The sequence below is a fragment of the Euphorbia lathyris genome, chromosome 6, assembly GCF_963576675.1.
Source record: "Euphorbia lathyris chromosome 6, ddEupLath1.1, whole genome shotgun sequence".
In the NCBI taxonomy this organism is placed as follows: Eukaryota; Viridiplantae; Streptophyta; class Magnoliopsida; order Malpighiales; family Euphorbiaceae; genus Euphorbia; species Euphorbia lathyris.
Window position 1 is genome coordinate 66,053,667 of NC_088915.1, and position 22,299 is coordinate 66,075,965.

General features: G+C 40.2%; 1 protein-coding gene across 2 annotated transcripts; it reads left to right on the forward strand.

Annotated features, from left to right (window-relative positions):
- The first annotated feature begins 1,752 nt into the window (after positions 1-1,752).
- LOC136233086 (auxin response factor 3-like) lies at positions 1,753-6,172 on the forward strand. Of its 2 annotated transcripts, none has more exons than XM_066022637.1 (11): positions 1,753-2,544; positions 2,780-2,836; positions 3,143-3,325; positions 3,451-3,535; positions 3,625-3,715; positions 3,788-3,952; positions 4,218-4,337; positions 4,412-4,487; positions 4,599-4,758; positions 4,838-5,751; positions 5,829-6,172. In XM_066022637.1, exons 1-11 carry the CDS (start codon positions 2,236-2,238, stop codon positions 5,868-5,870), a joined length of 2,202 nt encoding a protein of 733 aa, XP_065878709.1. In that variant the 5' UTR covers positions 1,753-2,235; the 3' UTR covers positions 5,871-6,172. The 2 variants fall into 2 exon arrangements, with proteins under 2 accessions (XP_065878709.1, XP_065878710.1); XM_066022638.1 differs by having other exon boundaries at positions 1,755-2,544; positions 4,841-5,751.
- The last annotated feature ends 16,127 nt before the right edge of the window (positions 6,173-22,299 follow it).

The following is a 22,299-nucleotide window of genomic DNA, read 5'->3' on the forward strand; positions in this document are numbered from 1 at the left end:
AAACATCATCAACAATATATCATAGTTCTTTTGGTATATGTAGATGATATTATATTAGTTGGGAATGCTTAAATAATAATATTGTTGTTAAAGTTAACTTAGATGCTCAATTCAAAATTAAAGATTTAGGTACCTTGAAGTACTTTATTGGAAACTGTAAACATCTCTACAAGCTTAAGTATTTCACAACACAAGTATGCTTTGGAATCACTAGAGGATGTATGCTTATTACTGTAGTTGCAAAATGAGTAGAAACCCTATGGACTCAACATTGAGGTTATCTAAGAATCAAAGGATTTATTTGCCCGATCCAATAGAGTACAAAAGACTTATATGCAGACTCATCTATTTGACAAATACAAGCCTAGACATCACCTATGCTGTCAATACCTTGAGTCAATTTCTTTCTCAACCTAAAAGTCAACATCTTCAAGCTGCTAAAAGAGTTTTGTTATACATTAAGGGTGATACAAGGAAAGGCTTATTCTATTCAACAAAATCTGAGATTGCCCTAAAGGCTTTTGCAGATTCTAATTGGGCAACTTGTGTTGATACCATGCGTTATGTTACTGTTTTTTTTCTTTTTAGGGCATACATCAATATTCTGAAAGAGTAAAAAGCAGGCAACATTCTTTAGATCTTCAACTGAAGCCGAATATAGGTGATTGACCTATGTTATAAATGATATTCAATGGTTACCTTATTCATCACAAGCTTAGTTCCACTTCTTTTTTGTGTGATAATCAATTTGTCATATATCTTACCAGTGATTCTTTTCATGAGAGGACTAGACATATAGAGTTGAATTGCCACTTTATTTGAGAAAAACATAGGGCAGAATTGTTTCATCATTTGTCCAGACCAACATTGCATCAAATTACAGACATTTTAACTAAAACTTTACCAACAAAGCTTTTTAATTATTTCTTAAACAAACTTGGAGTTTTAACTTAACTATTTGCACTCCAACTTGAGGGGGTAATTGGAATATAATCTGTAATTTTACATTAAAGGGTAGTTTAGTCTTTTCTCCTCTTATAATCGGTTACACACAAGAATCTGTTAGATAGTTAGACCTCACTTCTTTTCATTATTCTCTTGCTTGTGTAAATGCTATTTTTCTTCATCTTCTCTTTTGTAATCTTCTTTCTCAATTCTGTAGATCAGATTCTTGATTCATCAATTCTATTACAAGGTTTTGTTGATTTCGTGGATGATTTTGTTGATTCTTAATGTGTAAAAATACCCGTGAGTATCCAGGAATTAAATGAGACAAGAATGAGATTCAAAGAGTATAATTCTTAAAGTAATGAGACGGGATGAGTAATTCAATAGATAAACAGATAAAGAATTAGAATTGATATTAGTCACGAATGCTATGTTCCTTGACATCCCTAATCGCACCGGCTAACAATGGAGTAGTATATTTTGTTGAAGTTGGGGAATGGAGTGTTATAATTATTTACTCTAAACAAGGATTAGGGGCATAGTAAAGCAAATAGAGGGGGAGGGACATGAGAGAAATATAGGTAGTGGAAGGGGACAGAATAGACATCCGCCCGGAAATACAGGGATCCGTACAGAGAACCCTTCTCACTCCCACTCTATATATACATTTTCTTAATATCTAGTTTAGTTTAGTTAGATTTGGATATTATTATAATTATTATTTTTTGGGTATTGGGTAATTAACTAACAAAACCCTCATAAAAAGTAGTAAAAATAAATAAATAAAAAAGCAACACACACTCTCTCTCTATCTCTCTGCCACACATCACATCCTCCAGCAGTCTTCTCAGCATTGCAGCATAGCAGCAGAGCAATACACTGCTGCTCTGCGTCTCAGTTTTTTTTATTTTTTGATGAGAAAAAGAAAAGAAAACCCCTCAAAAATAGAAAAGAAAAGAAAAGGATTCAGTAATCACTTCCCATCCTCCATTAATTCTATTTCAGCCCCAAAAAAATTGAGCAGTAATGATAAAAAAGCAAGCTTTGATTTGATATATTGCAAAAGCAAAGCACATTGAGTTGAGAGAAAGAGAGAAAGAGAGAGAGGAAGAAAAGGGTCTCTCTCTTTTTAAGACTCTTGCTGCCTCTTCCCCCAATCTCTTTTTATGTTTAACTTGCACTAATGCAGCAGCAGCCATGAAAGCTCTCTCTTTTCTCTTCAATTGTCTAAATCTTTTCCAAGTTCAACTCTTTATCCTTGTTGGTTAGTTTGGTTTTGGGGGAATAATGGTGGGTATGATAGATCTTAATACTACTGAGGAGGATGAAACGACACCGTCTTCTGGGTCTTTGTCTTCTCCATCCTCTTCTTCTGCTTCTGCTTTAAGTGCTTCTAATCCAACTCCCTGTGGTTCTTCGTCTGTTTGTTTGGAGCTTTGGCATGCTTGTGCTGGTCCACTTATATCTCTACCAAAGAGAGGGAGTGTTGTGGTTTACTTCCCTCAGGGTCACTTGGAGGAACTTCCTGATTTACCTCTTGCAGCCTATGATCTTCCTTCTCATGTCTTCTGCCGGGTTGTTGATGTCAAACTCCATGTAAATTTTATCACTTTTATGAATTTCTATTTGTGCCCAAATGGGGGGTTTTTACAGCTTTTGGTTTTCAGTTCTTGAGAATTGAACTTATTTTAAGTGTTTTTAAATTACCAAGAGTACTTGAGTACTATATTGTTTTATGTTTGTGAAGGTTGAGGACCAATTGGAATGTAATCTGCTGTTGTTTTGTGGTTAAATGTGCAATCTTTTTATTTTAATTATTTTTCTTTGACAGGCAGAGGCAGATAATGATGAGGTTTATGCACAAGTTTCACTGCTTCCTGAGTCTGAGGTTGGTGTTTTCTAATTTTATATTTCCTTTTGATTATAAATTAAGTGAATGTTTCTTCTTGAGACCATTAGAGGATAGTAAACATAATTGGACAAGTGAACCATGACTATTTAAGGCAATAGCTTCATAGATTCATTTTACAATGATTTTAATGGTTACCAAATGGGAAAAAAATGCTCTTGTAATTGATTCTTGGGTTGGAGTTTTGAAAATGTTGTCTCCTTGTGGTGTTTTCTAGTTTGGGGATGATTGAAATTTCTGAGTTGGAGTTGATCTTGCCTTGAAACATTGTGCTGTTCTGTGTAGCAAATTGATCAGAAGTTCAACCAAGGGAAAATTGAGGGGGATGGAGAAGAGGAGGATATGGAAGCGAGTGTGAAATCAACTACACCTCATATGTTCTGTAAAACCCTTACTGCCTCAGATACTAGCACACATGGAGGCTTTTCGGTCCCTCGTCGTGCTGCTGAGGACTGCTTTCCTCCCTTGGTAAGCGAAGTTCATGTGTTTTCTTAGTTTTCGAGTGAGCATTTTCGGGTGCACTGCAACTTGGATCTTGCTATGCCTGTTATGTTGTTGTTATGTATGTTGAATCAAGTGAATTGGTTTTGTAGGATTATACTCAGCAAAGGCCTTCACAAGAGCTTGTAGCCAAGGATCTGCACGGGTTTGAGTGGAAGTTTCGACACATCTACCGCGGTATGTATTAGGAAATTGCATATGTGCCTCTATCTTTACTGAAAAATCATTCCTTTGAATTGATGCACGTTCCTTTTCGGTCCAAACAGGGCAACCCCGGAGGCATTTGCTCACTACAGGATGGAGTGCATTTGTTAATAAGAAGAAACTTGTTTCCGGAGATGCTGTGTTGTTTCTTAGGTACAGAATCCTGTTTTTATGGAAGCTGTAAATGATTTTCGCTATTGATTCTTATGTAGTATGTTATGTCAGGGGGGAGGACGGAGAACTGAGACTAGGAATCCGAAGAGCCGCACAAGTCAAAGGAGCTGCTGCTTTTCCAACTCTATGTAGTCAGCAGTTGAACCACAACACTCTCACTGATGTAGTTAATGCTATGTCCATGAGAAGTGTTTTCAACATTTACTACAATCCAAGGTATTTTCATGCTTCCTATTGAACTGAAAAACTGCTGGGGTTGAACAAAGAGAGAACTTGCAAGCGGATATTTTCGATTAAACAATTAACTACGGAGATTGTAAATGTTTTGGCATGATGCAAATGTGTTCATCATCATTAGCATATAATGAATGTTCACTTGTATGTGCCAGTTAGTTCTGCAAAATGACATTCTAAGACTGTCCATGATTTCAATCTAATTTCTCTGTCTCTAATGTTTCCTAGTGTATTTGGTACTTTGTAGGGCCAGCTCCTCAGAGTTCATAGTACCTTTTCACAAGTTCGTAAAGAGCCTTGACCACTCGTTTTCTGTTGGAATGAGGTTCAAAATGCGTTTCGAAACAGAAGATGCAGCGGAGAGAAGGTTTCATATTTTTGGTTATCTAGTACTTGATATTGATTATATTGTCAAAATGCTGACTGAAGTCTCTTTGGCAGATACATGGGAATAGTAACCGGAATCAGTGACCTGGATCCTGCGAGATGGCCTCGTTCGAAATGGAGATGCCTCGTGGTACGTGTTAGTTAATTCAGTTTTATCTTTGAAAGCTGAAGCATCCATTTGCTCGGTCTGCATATCTCTTGGAGGCACTCATACTTTGTTTTACCTCTATGCATTTTATAGGTAAGATGGGATGATATGGAGACTAGCAGGCACAGCAGGGTTTCTCCGTGGGAAATTGAGCCATCTGGTCCGGTTCCGAATTCCAATAGCTTTGTAGCATCTGGTCTGAAAAGGTGCAGATCGGGATTACCTTCGTCAAAGCCTGAATTTCCAATTCCTGGTCTGTCTTGCCTTCTTAGGAGATGCTATTTTTTCTTTGATTACTAATGCGTTATTGACTGGTCATTGTGTTTTCCTAGCAGATGGGATTGGTGCATCAGACTTTGGGGAACCTTCAAGGTTCCAGAAGGTCTTGCAAGGTCAAGAAATTATGAGTTTTAATTCTCCTTATGATGGTGCTGATCAGAATCAGCATCCGTCAGAGATGCGGAGGCATTTACCTGGCATGCACGGTACTGGGTTTTCTAAAACAAGAAATGGTGCCAGGGACTCCGCTTTGAACTCTGATGTTACATTTAAAAGCATGAGCTTTGGTGAATCTTTTAGATTCCACAAGGTCTTGCAAGGTCAAGAAATCATTCCAAGTTCAACATTTGGACGAGCCTCCACTGGTTCTAACGAGGCTTGTGATCAAAATGGTTGTTTTGGAAGCTCCGATGGTGCTCAAGTGACGAGCTCGAGAAATAGATGGCCTGCAATGTTGCAGGGTTTTAATGCTCATATGCGCCCGCCAACGCAGCAGGCATCTTCACCATCATCGGTACTAATGTTTCAGCAAGCTAGCAATGCAGTTCCTAACCAAATTCCCGTGTACAACAATTACAATGATCAAGTGGAGCACGGAGGGAATGCTCGAAGCTGGTTTCGCAATCCTGGAACATATGGTGAAAAGCTCTCGTCGTCCTCACATTCTTCTCACATTCTCGAAAGGGACAATCCGTGGGGAATAAGTTCTGGACATATTCAACAACACGGTGTTTCACAGCCTCATGTAGCTCAGTCACCATTTAGAGCAAGTCAAGATTTGGTATCCTCCTGTAAAAGCAGCTGCAGACTCTTCGGTTTCCAGCTAACCGAGGATAGGCATGTTGCTAATAAGGATGACAACCCCATTTCTCTCGATCCAGGAGCTTCTTTTCTGCCGCGTGTCGGAGAACAGTTCCATCTGAATCCTCCAGCAATAACAAATGCTGTTGGGAGCAATTGTACTAAGGTAAGCAGCATAGGTTTCTCATGTTTCCTGCTCAAAATAAGTCGATTTTATCTGATAAATGTCGCGTTTTTTCGCAGGGAATTCTGCAACAGCATCACGAGAATTGCCATATATACTGACTGCAAGAGAATGCTCACAGTTGGTTGGATAATAGGCATTAGCTTATGAAAAAAAACAAGAAGTTGTAAATGATGTAGTAAGGTAACCAGGTTTTCTAACTCCCTTTGCAGAACAGCAGTTTGTACTAATCTTTCTAGTTTCTTTCTTAGTATTTGGAGTTGCCTATGTTTTCATTGTTCGGTCCAAGAACATCGAATTATTGTATTTGCTGATAATTTAGTGCGTAGTTTTGTAGCGCGAATTACCGTTTGATCTGTAATATCCTATTGATGCATAATTATTATGTTTACGTTTTTGTCTGTTTTCTTGTTATTCTTTCATCTATGATATGATGTTCCATAGTGTACAGTGCACGAAAACGGTAATGAAAACGGAAACGAACATGAACACGAGATGCAAAAAAGCTCTAGCGAAAAAGAGTTTTGGTGCAACATAGTCCATAGCTATATTATCTTGATTAAAATATGGTGAGAGGACTTGGACATAAACAAATTAAGAGATGAGGTGATGAGATGTGATGTGATTAGTTCCTGAAGTGAAAGAAAAAACTCAGTTTCAATGACTTTGTTTAAAGGTTGAATTGACATACTAAATTTCTGATCATTTAATTACACCAATCAGATGTTACCCTTTCATTTTGTGGACCGAAGTAATTTAAATTTTTCAAACCGTATGTCAAATTGACTAAGTCTAACATCCCATTCTACCATCTATCCATAAGTCTCTAGATTTTGCAAGACTGTTTTCTAAATGCATGTTCCTGCGAACCATTACTACATGTGCCTTGAAGTATGGTCACAATACACGATTACTAATGCCATCTTTTATATTTTAGAATACCTCAGCTTTATATCCTTCATGACTTTGCTCTGGGAACAGCTGGCCCAGTTCCTCTCTCACTACCACAATGCATATGGTGTTATCAATAACTGATAGATACAAATAAATCACCTCATCATTAGCGGGGGATTAGAGAGAAACTTCTTCGTATCTTTGAATGCTACTTGACATTCCTCACTCCCTTTAAAATAATTGGCCTTTTTATAGCCTCATAAAAGGGCAAACATCTCTTTGCCGAAGATGAGATAGTCTATCTAAGGACGTGATGCTCTCATTCAATTTTTATACCTCATTCATTCAAGTTACCTCATTCATTCAAGTTTTTAGGAGGTTTCATGTCTATGAATACCTTTATCTTCTCAATATTGGGTTATATTCCCTTCTAGATGATCATATACCTTAGACAAATTTCGTGAACTAACTCTAAATGTACAATTTTCAAGGTCCAACACGAGGTCACATTTCTTCATCAATCCGAATACTTCCTTCACATCAATCAGATGATTAGTAACACACTTTCTCTTAATAACCATATAATTAATATTCGGTTCCATGTTCTTGTTAATTTGGTCTTCAAAAACCTTGTTTACTAATCTATATTATTTTATCCTTGCGTTTTTAGACCAAATGCTTGGAATTGACTTCCCATTTGCGATGCATCTCCAATAGAATGCTGAACCATTGGTCCGATGCTCAAAATAGTCATTTCAAACATTATGGGGATTAGGTTGTTCAACTGACCTCCCATCACTAGACTAATGTGATTATTCACTAGCCCCCACTCATAACAACAATGTTCTCTACGTAGGAACTCCTCCTTATACCACTAGTGTTGTGAGGGAATAAGATTCTAGGGCGTAAACCTAATCACAGTGTATCACCGCCGACCGGAGTTTGGAGGACATAGCTAACTTGTACTTCGTCCACTAAACCGGTGGACATAAGAGGGATCTCTGTCGTCTGTCCGAGTTGAGAAGCTATCTTGGTCAACACCACACACAAAGTACTTGCTGTAACAAATAGGATTGTTCCGTAGTTGAGAAGCTATCTTGGTCAACACCACACAAAAAGTACTTGCTGTAACAAATAGGATTGTTCCGTAATTGTTATTGATCACTCAATGTGTATTTATACAGATTACAATTGTATTCAAATACTAAGCTAGATACTAGCCTATAAAGTAGGAGGATTGTTGTGATACATAGTTATCTACAAATAACTGAAAATATTCTCTAATACACCGTAGTGGAAAGGTTCGGAGGCCGAACATTGAGACTATTTCTGAAGTCTTCGAACAGGGGTAGTGGCAAGCCTTTGGTGAAGACGTCGGCTATTTGATAGCGTGATGGGACGTGTAAGACACGTACTTCGCCTTTTGCTACCCGTTCCCGAACAAAGTGAATGTCCATCTCAACATGTTTGGTGCGATGGTGTTGAACGGGATTACCGATGAGATATACAGCGCTGACATTGTCACAATAGACTAGAGTAGATTTTGTGATTGGACATCCAAGTTCAAGAAGAAGGTTGCGGATCCAGCATGTTTCAGACACCACATTGGCAACCCCACGGTACTCGGCCTCAGCACTAGACCTTGACAGTGTGGGCTGTCGTTTTGCCGACCATGATATGAGGTTGTCCCCAAGAAACACACAATAACCGGAAGTGGAGCGACGGGTATCCAGACACCCCGCCCAATCGGCATCGATGTAAGATGTCAGTTGAGTAGGAGATGAACCCAAGAGATGAAGACCCAGATCAAGAGTGCCCTGAATATACCAGAGGATACGTTTAAGTGCAGCCATGTGTGATGTTTTGGGATCGTGCATGGACAAGCAGATTTGCTGTACGGCATAGGAGATGTCTGGTCTAGTAAGAGTCAGATACTGTAGGGCGCCTGCGAGTTTCCTATATTCAGTTGGGTCGTGATAAGTGGAGCCAGATGAGATACTGAGCTTCTGATTGGTGTCGACAGGAGTTGTGGCTGCGTTACAGGAGCCAAGACCAGCTTTCTCGATGATTTCGGAAGCATATTTCTTTTGAGACAGAAATAGTGAACCAGGGGAGCGGGTGACTGAAATCCCCAAGAAATAATGCAGTGGATCCAAATCTTTCATTGCAAATTCAGAGTTCAATTGAGAGAATAAATGTCTGTAGTTTGTCAGAGGAGGTGAAGAGAACAATGTCATCGACGTACAAGAGAAGATAGGTTGTGTCTGTGCCTTGTCTGAATATAAAGAGAGAATTATCTGAGATGTTGTTGGTAAATCCCACCCTGATTACAAAATTGGAAAACCGCTGATACTAGGCCCGAGGAGCCTGCTTAAGACCGTATAAGGATTTTCGAAGTAGACAGATATGATCCGGATACACAAGATCTCAGAAACCCAATGATTGGTGCATGAATACAGTCTCATTAAGATCCCCGTGCAGGAATGCATTTTTGACATCTAATTGCCGAATATTCCAATCATTGGACAGGGTTATACTGAGGACAGCTCTAATTGTTGCCGGTTTAACCACGAGACTGAATGTTTCACCACAATCAACCTCGGCCAACTGTCCCGATCCGTTGCCAACCAATCTTGCTTTGTAGCGCTCAAAGGAGCCACATGCTTTTGTTTTGTGCCTGAAAATCCACCAACTGCGAATAACATTAGCATTTTTGGGACGGGGTACGAGTACCCACGTCTTATTTTGAATTAAAGCCTCAAATTCGTTAGTCATGGCCTGTGTCCAGTTTGGATCACTTAGTGCAAGGATTGGTGTCTTTGATATGGGGGAGATGACGGGTTGTGTGGATGCGGATAGGTTCAGCATAGGACGTGGTTTTCGTATGCCGTGTTGGGCTCGGGTGACCATGTTATGTGTGGTGGGATGTGGTAATGGAGGGGGAATCGCTGTTTGGGATTGTGCATGTGGACTGTCAAGGTTATTCGACCGTGAGGAGGGTGGTGTCGAATTAGGTGAATCAGGAGATGTACACCGACACGGAACGGGACGGGATGAGAGGGGATTGGACAAGGGAGACTCAAGGGACGCGGTGGACGACGCGGACGTGGAAGTCGAAATAAAGGATGGAGACGCAGGAGACGTGACAGACTTGGAAGACGCAGACGACGGGGCAGACACAGACGATGGGACTGACACGGGCGATGGGACGACTAATGTAGATTTGGACGATGTGGAAGGAATGACGCACGAAGGAATGATAGAGGGTGAATTTTGTGATATAGGAAGGCGATCAGCGGGGAGCAGACCGCCTTCGGCTACTGGAACTGACTTTGAACTAGGATTAGTGGACGCTGTGATTAACAAAAAAGGAAATTTAGACTCGTCAAAAATAACATGTCGAGAGATTGTAATTTTGTTTGTGGACATGTCGAAACATTTGTATCCGCGGTGATTGGATGGATAACCCATGAATACACACGGATGGGAACGAGCCTCTAATTTATGACGTGACACTGAAGGGATTAAGGGAAAACATAGACACCCAAAGACACGTAGATGTGAATATGTAGGGTCCTGTTGGTACAGAATTTTAGTGGGAGAGTGATATCCTAAAATTTTATGGGGATATATATTGAGCAGGTATATTGCTAGTTCAAGAGCGTGGTGCCAGCATTTAAACGGAACTGTCGCATGATTTATAACAGTGCGTATTATGTTATTTATCGTGCGAATTGTGCGTTCAGATTTACCATTTTGGGGAGACGTATATGGGCATGAGAATCGAAATTGCATGTCGTTAGTGTGACAAAATTGGTGAAAGGAATTGTTATTGAATTCACCCCGTTGTCACACTGAAAAACTTTAACGTCGCGTTGAAATTGAGTGCGAATTAGAGAGCGGAATGCAAGAAAAACATTATAGACTTGTGATTTCTGGGCTAAGGGAAATGTCCATAGAAATTTTGTATAGTTATCCAAAAATAAAACATAGTAACGGTGACCACCTGAACTTAAAATTGGAGAAGTCCAAATATCGCTATGAATTAAATCAAATGGCATACAAGTAAGATTATAAGAGGAGTGAAAAGGTAATTTTACTTGTTTTCCATTAATGCAAGAGGAACAAACAGAAACATTTGGAACTTTATTACAGGAAATGAAATTTTTATTTAACAGGGCATTCAAAACAGGAAGCCCTGGATGTCCTAAACGACTATGCCAGATATCGGAAGACAAAGCAGTAAAAACATGAGGGGAAGACTGTGACGAAGAGGAGCTAGACGCGACAGGATAGAGGTCTCCGCTACTGTTACATCTCATAATATTTGTACCCGTCTGTAAATCCTTCACAAAAAAACCTAAAGGGTCAAATTCCACAGAAACACTATTACCTCTAGTAAATTGATGAAAAGAAATGAGGTTTTTGATAAGTTTTGGAGCATGCAACACATTAGTTAACTTCAAAGGTTGGGTTCGATTATTTAACCAAGCAGTGCCAGATCCACAAACAGGTATACAGTGACCATTACCAACAATAATATTTTCATTGAGGCTTGAATTAAAATAAGAGGTAAGTGTACCTTGTTGGGCTGTCATATGGGAGGTGGCTCCTGTGTCCATATGCCACTGATCTGGAGGCTGTGTGATAGACATGGCATGCATTGCTTCGGCAATGTCAGTCGGTGCATAGGAGGGATGAGTCATGCTTAGGTGAGCTTACTGTGTGTTGGGACGGGGACCCAGAATACCAGGTTGCTGTGGTTGGCGACCCGTGTAGGGCTTATTGACCCAATTATTTGTTGGGAATGGACAAGGAGGTGTCGCCTATGGCTGTTGCAGAGGCCACGGAAGTGAATAACCCCACTGCTGGTTGTAGCCGTCGCGATGGGGAGGGACAGAACACCGCTGCCCGCCTCTATTATTGTGTCTGCCGCGGTAGTGGTATCGTCCACCATGCCTGGCGCCACGATTAAAGGAGTTGGGGCGATGTATCGCAGGACGAGTAGGTGGAAATTGGGCTGGTGTGGAATCAGCAGTGGCGACAGTAAGGGCAACGGTGTCTGACTGTGGTGTTGTCTTATGGGCACGAGAAGTTTCCTCAAGTGTGAGCATAGAGCGGGCTTTCTGAAATAAGGGAAGAGGATCTCCATGTCTGATCTGAGTACCAACGGTATCATATGCATCAGTCAATCCAGAGATAAGTTGCAAAACCATTTGATCGTTCGTGACGGGGCAGTCCACATTCGACAGTTGATCAGACAGAGACTTGAGATGTTGACAATAGGATAAAATATCAGAGAAGTTGTCGAGCTTGATTTTGGAGAATTCCTGTTGAAGAAATAGAGCCCTAGAATGCTTGTTGTCAGAGAAAATCTCCTGTAAACGGGTCCAGGCTCTAGCTGCGGTGGAGTCAGCTTCGATAATTGTGTGCAACAGGTCAATTGATATGGTGCTGTAAATCCATTCCAGGACCACAGCGTCAATACGGGACTAGAGATCGGGATTGGATTGGTGCAGGGCGGTGTTTGTAGTGTTAGGGATTTATAAAATAAACACAAAAAGCAAATTCCTCTTCCAGGACACAATGGCAAAACGCGGAAATAAAACACGGAATATAGAAATAAACAAAGAGGAAAGAACACAAGAATTTTTACAAGGTTCACCATAAAACAGTGGCTAATCCTTGGGGCTACTGCAAGAAGCTCTTTGCACTATAGGAGAATAGAGTACAAGTATTACAACACTCAATCACTCACTCACTATCCAAAACCCAAGTATACCCTACTCAGTTTTGATCACACACAATTTACACAAATGTGCAGAGTGAGAATTCCTGCAATACTTCTAAGCAAACACTCACACCCTTTTTCAACTCTTCTCTCTTAATTCTCCAGAAATATGGAGCCTCTATTTATAGGAAACAAAGAACCCTATAAATAGAATGTGATGCTTCGTAATCTCCATCTTCAATTAATGTGCTGTAGAGATCAATGTAACCTTTTAACTTCTTGACTAGGTTCAAAGCATAATCCTCCATCTTCTTGATGTTAAATGCTTCATCTATTATGCACATAAAAAACATACATGCACTAATTTCCAACAATCTCCCACTTGAAGACTTATTTTAATTAATATTCACATCAACTTCAGTGCAAAGTCAACGAATCAAAGCAGTAGCTCAAACAACCTCTTCATGCATTGAGGCTAACTGAAGTTGCGCACAACTTCAACTTATCAACAGTCACAGTCTTTGTTAACATATCAGCAGGATTCTTACTTCCAAGAATCTTATCGAGCATTAAAGCTCCATCTTCTAATGCTGATCTAATAAAATGGTATCACACCTGAATGTGCTTTGTTCTTCCATGAAAAGTTGGATTCTTTGCTTAATGAATAGCACTTTGACTGTCGCAATATAGAATATTTGTCTCATGTTTCTTCCCCAACTCTTCAATAAATGATTGTAACCAAATCATCTCCTTGCTAGCTTCCATAATAGCAACATACTCTGCTTCTGTAGTTGATAGTGCAACTATCTTCTGTAGTTTTGAGAACCAACTCACAGTTGTGCCACCAAGTGTGAAAACACCACTAGAAGTACTTTTTCCTGCTATCTAAATCACCAGCCATATCTGCATCTGTGTATCCTTGCAGACCTATATCTGATTTCTTGAAACATAAACAATAATCAGAAGTACCTTTCAAGTACCTCAAAATCCATTTCACTGCTTCCCAATGTTGTTTCCCTGGATTACTCATGTACCTGCTCACAACTCCCACTGCATGGGCTAAATCCAGCCTTGTGCCTACCATAGCATACATGAGACTTCTAATAGCGGAGGCATAGGGAACCTTTGCCATATGAGCTCTCTCTTCTTCTGTTGAGGGTGACTGTTCTTTGCATAATTTGAAGTGACAAGCCAGTGGTGTACTGACAGGTTTTGCACCATCCATATTGAATCTGCGCAAAACTTTCTTCACATACTCTTCTTGAGATAACTTCAAAGTACCTTGCACCCTATCTCTTGAGATTTTCATTCCTAGGGTTTGCTTTGCAGCTCCCAAATCCTTCATGGCAAAAGTTTCTGACATCTTCATTTTTAGCTTGTCAATTTCCCTCTTATCTGCCCCTGTAATTAACATGTCATCTACATACAATAGCAAAATTGTGTAATGACTTCCAGAATTTTTAATATAACAGCAGTGATCAGCTTGACATCTCAGGAAACCATTATCAATCATAAAACAGTCAAACTTCTTATACCACTGTCTTGGAGCTTGTTTAAGCCCATAAAGGCTTTTCTGAAGTTTGCATACCATCGTCTCACGGCCATGCACTTCGAAACCTTGTGGTTGCTTCATGTAAATCTCTTCTTCTAGTTCACCATGAAGAAATGCCGTCTTCACATCCATTTGTTCCAGGTACAGATCTTCTTTTGCTACAAGAGAAAGCACAAGTCTGATTGTGTTCAGCTTCACCACTGGAGCAAAGATTTCTTTGAAGTCAATACCTTCCTTTTGCTGACATCCTTTTACAACAAGTCTTGCCTTGTACCTTGTAGAACTGTCCTGTTCTTCTTTTAACCGAAATAACCATCTATTTTGTAAGGCTTTCTTTCTTGGTGGTAGTTCTGTCAACTCGCACGTATTATTAGACAATAGAGAATTCATTTCTTCTTTCATGGCTAAATCCCACTTGCTAGAATCATCCACCTGTACTGCCTCATTAAAGGTTTCTGGCTCACCTTTGTCAGTTAATAAAATGTAATTAAGTGCAGGAGAATACCTTTGAGGTGGTCTGATGGTTCTAGAATATCTTCTTAAGGTAACCTCAGGACTATGTGGCTCATCTTCTATGATCACCTCTTCATTTTCATGCCTTGGCATATTAACTTGAATTTCAGGGAGAATTATTTCTGACTTTTTAACTTCAGAATCAGTTTGTATAACTTCTGCCAAGCTGTCCTTGTACAAGACTTGCTCATTGAAGATCACATCCTTACTCCTTATGATCTTCCGATTTTCATTATCCCAAAAGCGATAGCCAAACTCAATTTCATTATAGCCAATAAAATAACACTTCTTTGATTTAGCATCAAGCTTAGACCTATCTGCAGAATCCACATGAACGTAAGATAAACAACCAAACACTTTCAGAAAAGAAAGGTTTACCTCTTTCCCACTCCATACTTCTTCCGGTTTGAAATCGAGCGGGCTTGAGGGACCTCTATTTATCAAGTAAGCTGTAGTGTTAACTGCATCTGCCCAAAAGTATTTTGGCAAACCTACATGTAACCTCATACTTCTGGCACGCTCATTCAGTGTTCTATTCATCCGCTCAGCTATCCCATTTTGTTAAGGTGTGCCTGGGATAGTTTTCTCCATCTTGATGCCTGATAGGGGCGTTTCGTCCCTATCTTTTAGCGTGATTTACGGTTTAATTTTAGAAGAAATAAATAAGTTTAATTACAGAAATAGAGTGTTGTAATAAAATAACAAAATAAAAATAAATTCCTTACTTTCGGATAATTTTCCTTATTTTTGATTAATATTAGAAAATAAAACGTCAAGCTAACTCGGCTCTCAAAGATTTGTATTTCAGGTACGAGGAAGGAGTGAAAATCTACTCAAATACGCGGGGCATATCATTATTTACGCGGGGCGTATCGTCATTTACGCGGGGCGTAAAACATGGTGTCAGAAATAATTGCCTTATCCGCAGGCACCATGTGGAAATGACTCAGCATACGAGGGGCGTATGACACCTTACGCGGGGCGTATGACACATGTCGGAAATGATTGGCCTAATCCTGTAAGTCAGACTGCATTGTCTCCCGGAGTCAACTCTCCATACGCGGGGCGTATCACCATTTACGCGGGGCGTAAAAGGTAGTTCTTCAATGTAAAAAGATCAGAGACTCATTTACGCGGGGCGTACTTCAGCTACGCATGGCGTATTTGAGACAATTAGACATAGAATTGGTCCACATGCAGGAGATTTCTGACGGAATGGGCACTTATGCGGGGCGTATATCACCTTACGCGGGGCGTATCATGGGATTTCTACACCAAATAATGTTGCTCCATACTTGTACCTTATGAAGTTACAATTCTACCCCTAGCATGATGTATAAATAAGAGTGACTAGCACTCATTTAGACACCTTACCTTGAACATAGCTACATTTTGCTTCTTCTAGATAGTTGTTGTATAGTTTTGGTTTTAGATTCAGTTTATGTAATAAAAACTCTCCCACCTCGAGAGCTTGTTCGGTTATTCCGGCGTTCCATCAACGTTCCGCTCCATCATTCATCACCAAGCTCGAGAGTTCCACCTCAAAGTCCTAAGAGACGGCCTTGAGTCCGGTTGGCTAGTTCCGAGGGCCGATTCTTCCCTCTTCGCTTGCTAATTAGCTTGCACTCTTCCTATGTACTAGGCTTGGTTGTATTCTATATTTTTATCCTCCATATTTATAATTTATGATTTGCAATTTCCGTTTCTATATACGTGTTGATGTTTATTGCTTGTTTTGATATTCTTAATTGATTATTGTGTAGGGGAACGCGATTTCCGATGCCATTCGGGCTATCTTTAGGGATTCATATAGGTGTTGCCTTACCGGAAGTGACAAACCGGAAACCGTAGGAATTGACAAGCCACGGAACTTACGGGCCCTAGTTTCTGATCCCCAGCATTAGACACGCCTTGACTAGGAACCACGTAGTCTAAGTACTTCACGGGTCGGTCGAACTACACGTAGTCGTCTTTGCAAGAGTAAATCGTCAACCGAATATATTCGGGGTTATTGCATATTATATTTATAACTTATCGTCACCCATATCACTCCGTGGAGTTTTCCATTACATAAATCTGTGTCACCAATAGGTTAGGAGTAGTTTGTAGTTGTGTCTCACACCAACCCAAAGTATCCACCGCTTAGATAACGTATAAAACCGAGTCGTCTAATACTTGCAATTATAAATCCTGTGGATTCGATACCCGGTCTTAACCGGATTATTACTTGATACGACGGGGTACACTTGCCCCTAAGTAGTCGTAGCGTCTAGTAGAGTTAAGAGCAATTTATAAAGATCACATCCATAGATATAGAGTTTGCACTCATAATATATACATTTCGTTGTAGAAACTCTACCACTAGGCGTCGCACGCATCAAGTTTTTGGCGCCGTTGCTGGGGATTTATAATTTCTTGCAATATTAGACAAAAACGTTTTATTGTTAGTCTAAGCATTTGTACATATTACTTTCTTTTTGTGAATAATTTATTTTGTTTCATACTAATAATCTTCTCCATGGTATCATAGTTGTCATCTGTGGGACGATCTCATGGATGACGAATGTTCGCACCAACAATCTCCCTCGCAATTTGATGTGGTAATCTCTATCCTTAAAGATATTCAAGTGAGATTATCTAACAATGAGGCATATTGCAGGGATTTGGGAAATCAAATCACTAGATTGACATCTCGTATTGATTCAACCGCGGACGAATCAATTCGAGACGCCAATCCGGGTGGTCAAATTGTAGGGGTCGAGTTAATTGAGCCCTCTCAAGAAGAGTCCCCAAGTCATGTAGGATGTCTCAACTGCGAGGAGCCGGAAATCCTAATCGATAAGCCGGTTGTGTGCGGGCCCATAGAAATAAATCCAAAGCTAGAAGAGTTTGAGGTTCCTTCTACCTCGGAATATTTCACTTTTTGAACTACCAAAGGAGTAAAAAAGGGAGCAAACGAAACTCTTCAATAATTTCTGTAAATATAGTTTTTGGTTTTTGTTAAATTCTTTTGAAGCTAACAATCCGTTTTGTAGGTACGGATTGTTTATTCAAGAATTTGCATTTCTAACGCGAATGGAAGCATACACCTAGGAGGAAATGCTAAGTCGAGCTCACCGACTATAACGTAGCGCTTCTTGGGAGGCAACCCAAGCTCGAATAAGGGAGTTTTCTTTCCCAACTTTTATTTTCCGCATGTCATTTCTTTTAAAAAAAAAAATCCCACTTTATCCAAAGAAGAATAAGCCACGCGGGGCATATACACCCCGCGCACCGTGCTTGTTATTTCTGTTTTTGCGTGAGTTAATAACATTCACGCGGGGCGTATCCCTGTTACGCCCCGCGTGCTCCACCTTTTCCATAATAAGATGGCTCAGAGCTCGGAACACGCGGGGCGTCCTTCTACGTGCGCCCCGCGTATCTGAGTCTCTGGCCCCGGTGCACTTAAAAAGCCTCTTCTACGCGGGGTGCCCCCAGGGATACGCCTCGCGTAGGAACTGACCTTAAGGGTCCATTTTTCAGCTCATTCTTTATTTTTGTTTTTTTTTTGTTTTCTTTTTGCGACGCCCTTGGAATAGGCGTCATTTTAATAACGCGGAGGGACGTGCAACCCCGCGCTTTTAGTTTGGTTTGCACTAACAAAACAACAACAACAACAACAACAAAGCCTTAGTCCCGAAATGATTCGGGGTCGGCTAACATGAACCATCATATAAAACCGTGAAAATCAAGTCGTGTCAGCGACACAGATTCGCTCCCTCCACTCCGTCCTATCCACTACCATATTTTCCTCAATTCCCAATAAACTCATATCACTCTCGATCACCCTCCTCCAAGTTTGCTTAGGTCTTCCCCTACCCCTCACCACTACATCCCTTTGCCACTCTTCGGTTCTCCTAACCGGCGCATCAAGCGCTCTACGTCTCACATGGCCAAACCACCTTAGTCGGTTTTCTCTCATTTTATTCTCAATAGATGTGACCCCTACTTTTGTCCTAATTATTTCATTACGCACCCGGTCCTTTCTCGTGTGACCACACATCCATCTCAACATACGCATCTCCGCCACCGACATCTTATGGATGTGGCAGTGTTTCACTGCCCAACACTCCGTACCATATAACAATGCTGGTCTAATTGCCGTCCGGTAGAATTTTCCCTTCAATCTATTAGGCATGCCGGGATCACAAAGGAAACCCGTAGCACTCTTCCACTTCGACCAACCAGCTTTAATCCTATGAGCAACATCTCCATCTACTTCTCCATCCGTTTGGATAATAGATCCTAAATACCGGAAGCAATCCGAGGCCTGAACAACTCTCCCATCTAGGGTGATTGTCCCTGCCTCCCTACTCCTACGGCCGCTAAACTTACACTCCAAATATTCTGTCTTACTTCGACTCAACTTAAAGCCTCTAGATTCTAGAGTTTGCCTCCATAGTTCCAACTTCATCTCCACTCCTTCTTTCGTCTCATCAACCAACACAATATCATCTGCAAACAGCATGCACCATGGTATACCATCTTAAAGTGAACTTGTTAGTTCATCCATAACGATGGCAAAAAGAAATGGGCTTAGTGCGGAACCTTGATGCACTCCAATCGTAATAGGAAACTCTTCAGTCTTCCCAACACTAGTACGTACACTCGTGCATACTCTCTCATACATGTCCTTTATGATGTAACAAAAACAAAAATAAAAATCAAATAATTATCAAAATAATTAAACAAATTTATTGACTCTTGAATTCTTCCGACACGCTACACCTCCTTCGGAAATTAACTAAAGTTCCGTTATTTGTCGTCAAAAATAAAAGACGTCGACACAAGGGGATGACCTAATTAAGGGATTTTAGTCTTGGTTTTGAAATTAGGGAATTTGTGCAAAGCTTAGGTTAGTACTAAACTAAGGCATTGAGTCTTAACCCAAATGTTATCTCCATAATGAACTTTGAAAAGGCAATAAAAACGGGATAGTCGAGAATTTAGCGAAGACTTGATAGTACACAATTTAAACCCGAATCTTTCTGAGGTATTTTTGAGCCTAAAAGAGTTCGTACGAGAACTCTAATTCTTTCACAATTTTTCGAGAGCTTTGACTTCACTCGACTCATAGAATTTGCATCCAATACCGGGTTAAGTACACTTATTTTTGGTAAAAAGGCAATAGATGATAAACCGAACCCACTTAGGCTAATTTTTCTTAATTTATTTTTCTCGTTTTCACTAAACATTAGGAAACCCCTTCGAGCCTATTAACCAACTTTTTTGTTAATACCTTTTTTAACATTTAACCCTTTTTCCTCTTGTTCGAATACCGACAAAATCAATTTGCACCCAAATCACTTGGAAAAAGTCACGACCTTAACAAACGAGCACCATAAGCCTTCAAAATATTGTTTTTGTGCCTCTATCAAAACAAAGGATACAATAAAAACAAAAAGGCATTCTCAAGCTCCACCCGAGCAATTTTGAAGTATATTTTGTAAAAATCGCCAAGGCCGAAATAAATAAAAACACGGTGCAATCACAAAACGCTATTTTGGAACTTGAGTCTCTTTAAACTAACCACTAAAAAGCCACCCACATTACAACCCCCCTCCGGGTTCATTTTTAATGTTGCCTAACCATGTTATAGGAGGAAAAACCCGGATGAAAATGCAAATTCAACATGATCTTGAGTAAGTGCAAAGAAGAGTGCTAAAACAACGACCCACCAAAAATTGAGCGTAAGAGTGAAATTCCTTGGTGAGGTACTACCGAGTTCTCAAAAGATGATCGGCTCCCATTAATATCGCCTATTAAACTTAATCATGGAGGTCTTAAATAAGTTTTTGTACTCAATTGCTTGCGTAGCTACTTACCGAAACCTTTGCATAAAACCGTAACTTTGAAATCACGCACTGGGTAAAACCAACCTTCGGTTTGTTTCTCAATTATCTCAAACCCTTGTCTTTCGATTTCTTTTACTTGAGGACAAGTAAAACTTTAAAGTCCGAGGAGGTTTGATAGGGGCGTTTCGTCCCTATCTTTTAGCGTGATTTACGGTTTAATTTTAGAAGAAATAAATAAGTTTAATTACAAAAATAGAGTGTTTTAATAAAATAACAAAATAAAAATAAATTCCTTACTTTCGGATAATTTTCCTTACTTTTGATTAATATTAGAAAATAAAACGTCAAGCTAACTCGGCTCTCAAAGATTTGTATTTCAGGTACGAGGAATGAGTAAAATCTACTCAAATACGCGGGGCGTATCATTATTTACGCGGGACGTATCGTCATTTACGCGGGGCGTAAAACATGGTGTCAGAAATAATTGCCTTATCCGCAGGCACCATGTGGAAATGACTCAGCATACGCGGGGCGTATGACACCTTACGCGGGGCGTATGACACATGTCAGAAATGATTGGCCTAATCCTGTAAGTCAGACTGCATTGTCCCCCGGAGTTAACTCTCCATGCGCGGGGCGTATCACCATTTACGCGGGGCGTAAAAGGTAGTTCTTCAACGTAAAAAGATCAGAGACTCATTTACGCGGGGAGTACTTCAGCTACGCATGGCGTATTTGAGACAATTAGACATAGAATTGGTCCACATGCAGGAGATTTCTGACGGAATGGGCACTTATGCGGGGCGTATATCACCTTACGCGGGGCGTATCATGGGATTTCTGCACCAAATAATGTTGCTCCATACTTGTACCTTATGAAGTTACAATTCTACCCATAGCTTGATGTATAAATAAGAGTGACTAGCACTCATTTAGACACCTTACCTTGAACATAGCTACATTTTGCTTCTTCTAGATAGTTGTTGTATAGTTTTGGTTTTAGATTCAGTTTATGTAATAAAAACTCTCCCACCTCGAGAGCTTGTTCGGTTATTCCGGCGTTCCATCAACGTTCCGCTCCATCATTCATCACCAAGCTCGAGAGTTCCACCTCCAAGTCCTAAGAGACGGCCTTGAGTCCGGTTGGCTAGTTCCGAGGGCCGATTCTTCCCTCTTCGCTTGCTAATTAGCTTGCACTCTTCCTATGTACTAGGCTTGGTTGTATTCTATATTTTTATCCTCCATATTTATAATTTATGATTTGCAATTTCCATTTCTATATACGTGTTGATGTTTATTGCTTGTTTTGATACTCTTAATTGATTATTGTGTAGGGGAACGCGATTTCCGACGCCATTCAGGCTATCTTTAGGGATTCATATAGGTGTTGCCTTACCGGAAGTGACAAACCGGAAACCGTAGGAATTGACAAACCACGGAACTTACGGGCCCTAGGTTCTGATCCCCAGCATTAGACACGCCTTGACTAGGAACCACGTAGTCTAAGTACTTCACGGGTCGGTCGAACTACACGTAGTCGTCTTTGCAAGAGTAAATCGTCAACCGAATATATTCGGGGTTATTGCATATTATATTTATAACTTATCGTCACCCATATCACTCCGTGGAGTTTTCCATTACATAAATCTGTGTCACCAATAGGTTAGGAGTAGTTTGTAGTTGTGTCTCACACCAACCCAAAGTATCCACCGCTTAGATAACGTATAAAACCGAGTCGTCTAATACTTGCAATTATAAATCCCGTGGATTCGATACCCGGTCTTAACCGGATTATTACTTGATACGATGGGGTACACTTGCCCCTAAGTAGTCGTAGCGTCTAGTAGAGTTAAGAGCAATTTATAAAGATCACATCCATAGATATAGAGTCCGCACTCATAATATATACATTTCGTCGTAGAAACTCTACCACTAGGCGTCGCACGCATCAAGTTTTTAGCGCCGTTGCCGGGGATTTATAATTTCTTGCAATATTAGACAAAAAC

What these genes read in the sequence shown, in the direction of transcription:
- LOC136233086 (XM_066022637.1), top strand. Translation starts at nt 2,236, where the DNA reads ATGGTGGGTATGATAGATCTTAATACTACTGAGGAGGATGAAACGACA. An exon ending in GCCTGAATTTCCAATTCCTG is followed by an intron (nt 4,759 to 4,837) that starts GTCTGTCTTGCC and finishes GTGTTTTCCTAG; the next exon opens with CAGATGGGATTGGTGCATCA. An exon ending in TTGGGAGCAATTGTACTAAG is followed by an intron (nt 5,752 to 5,828) that starts GTAAGCAGCATA and finishes GTTTTTTCGCAG; the next exon opens with GGAATTCTGCAACAGCATCA.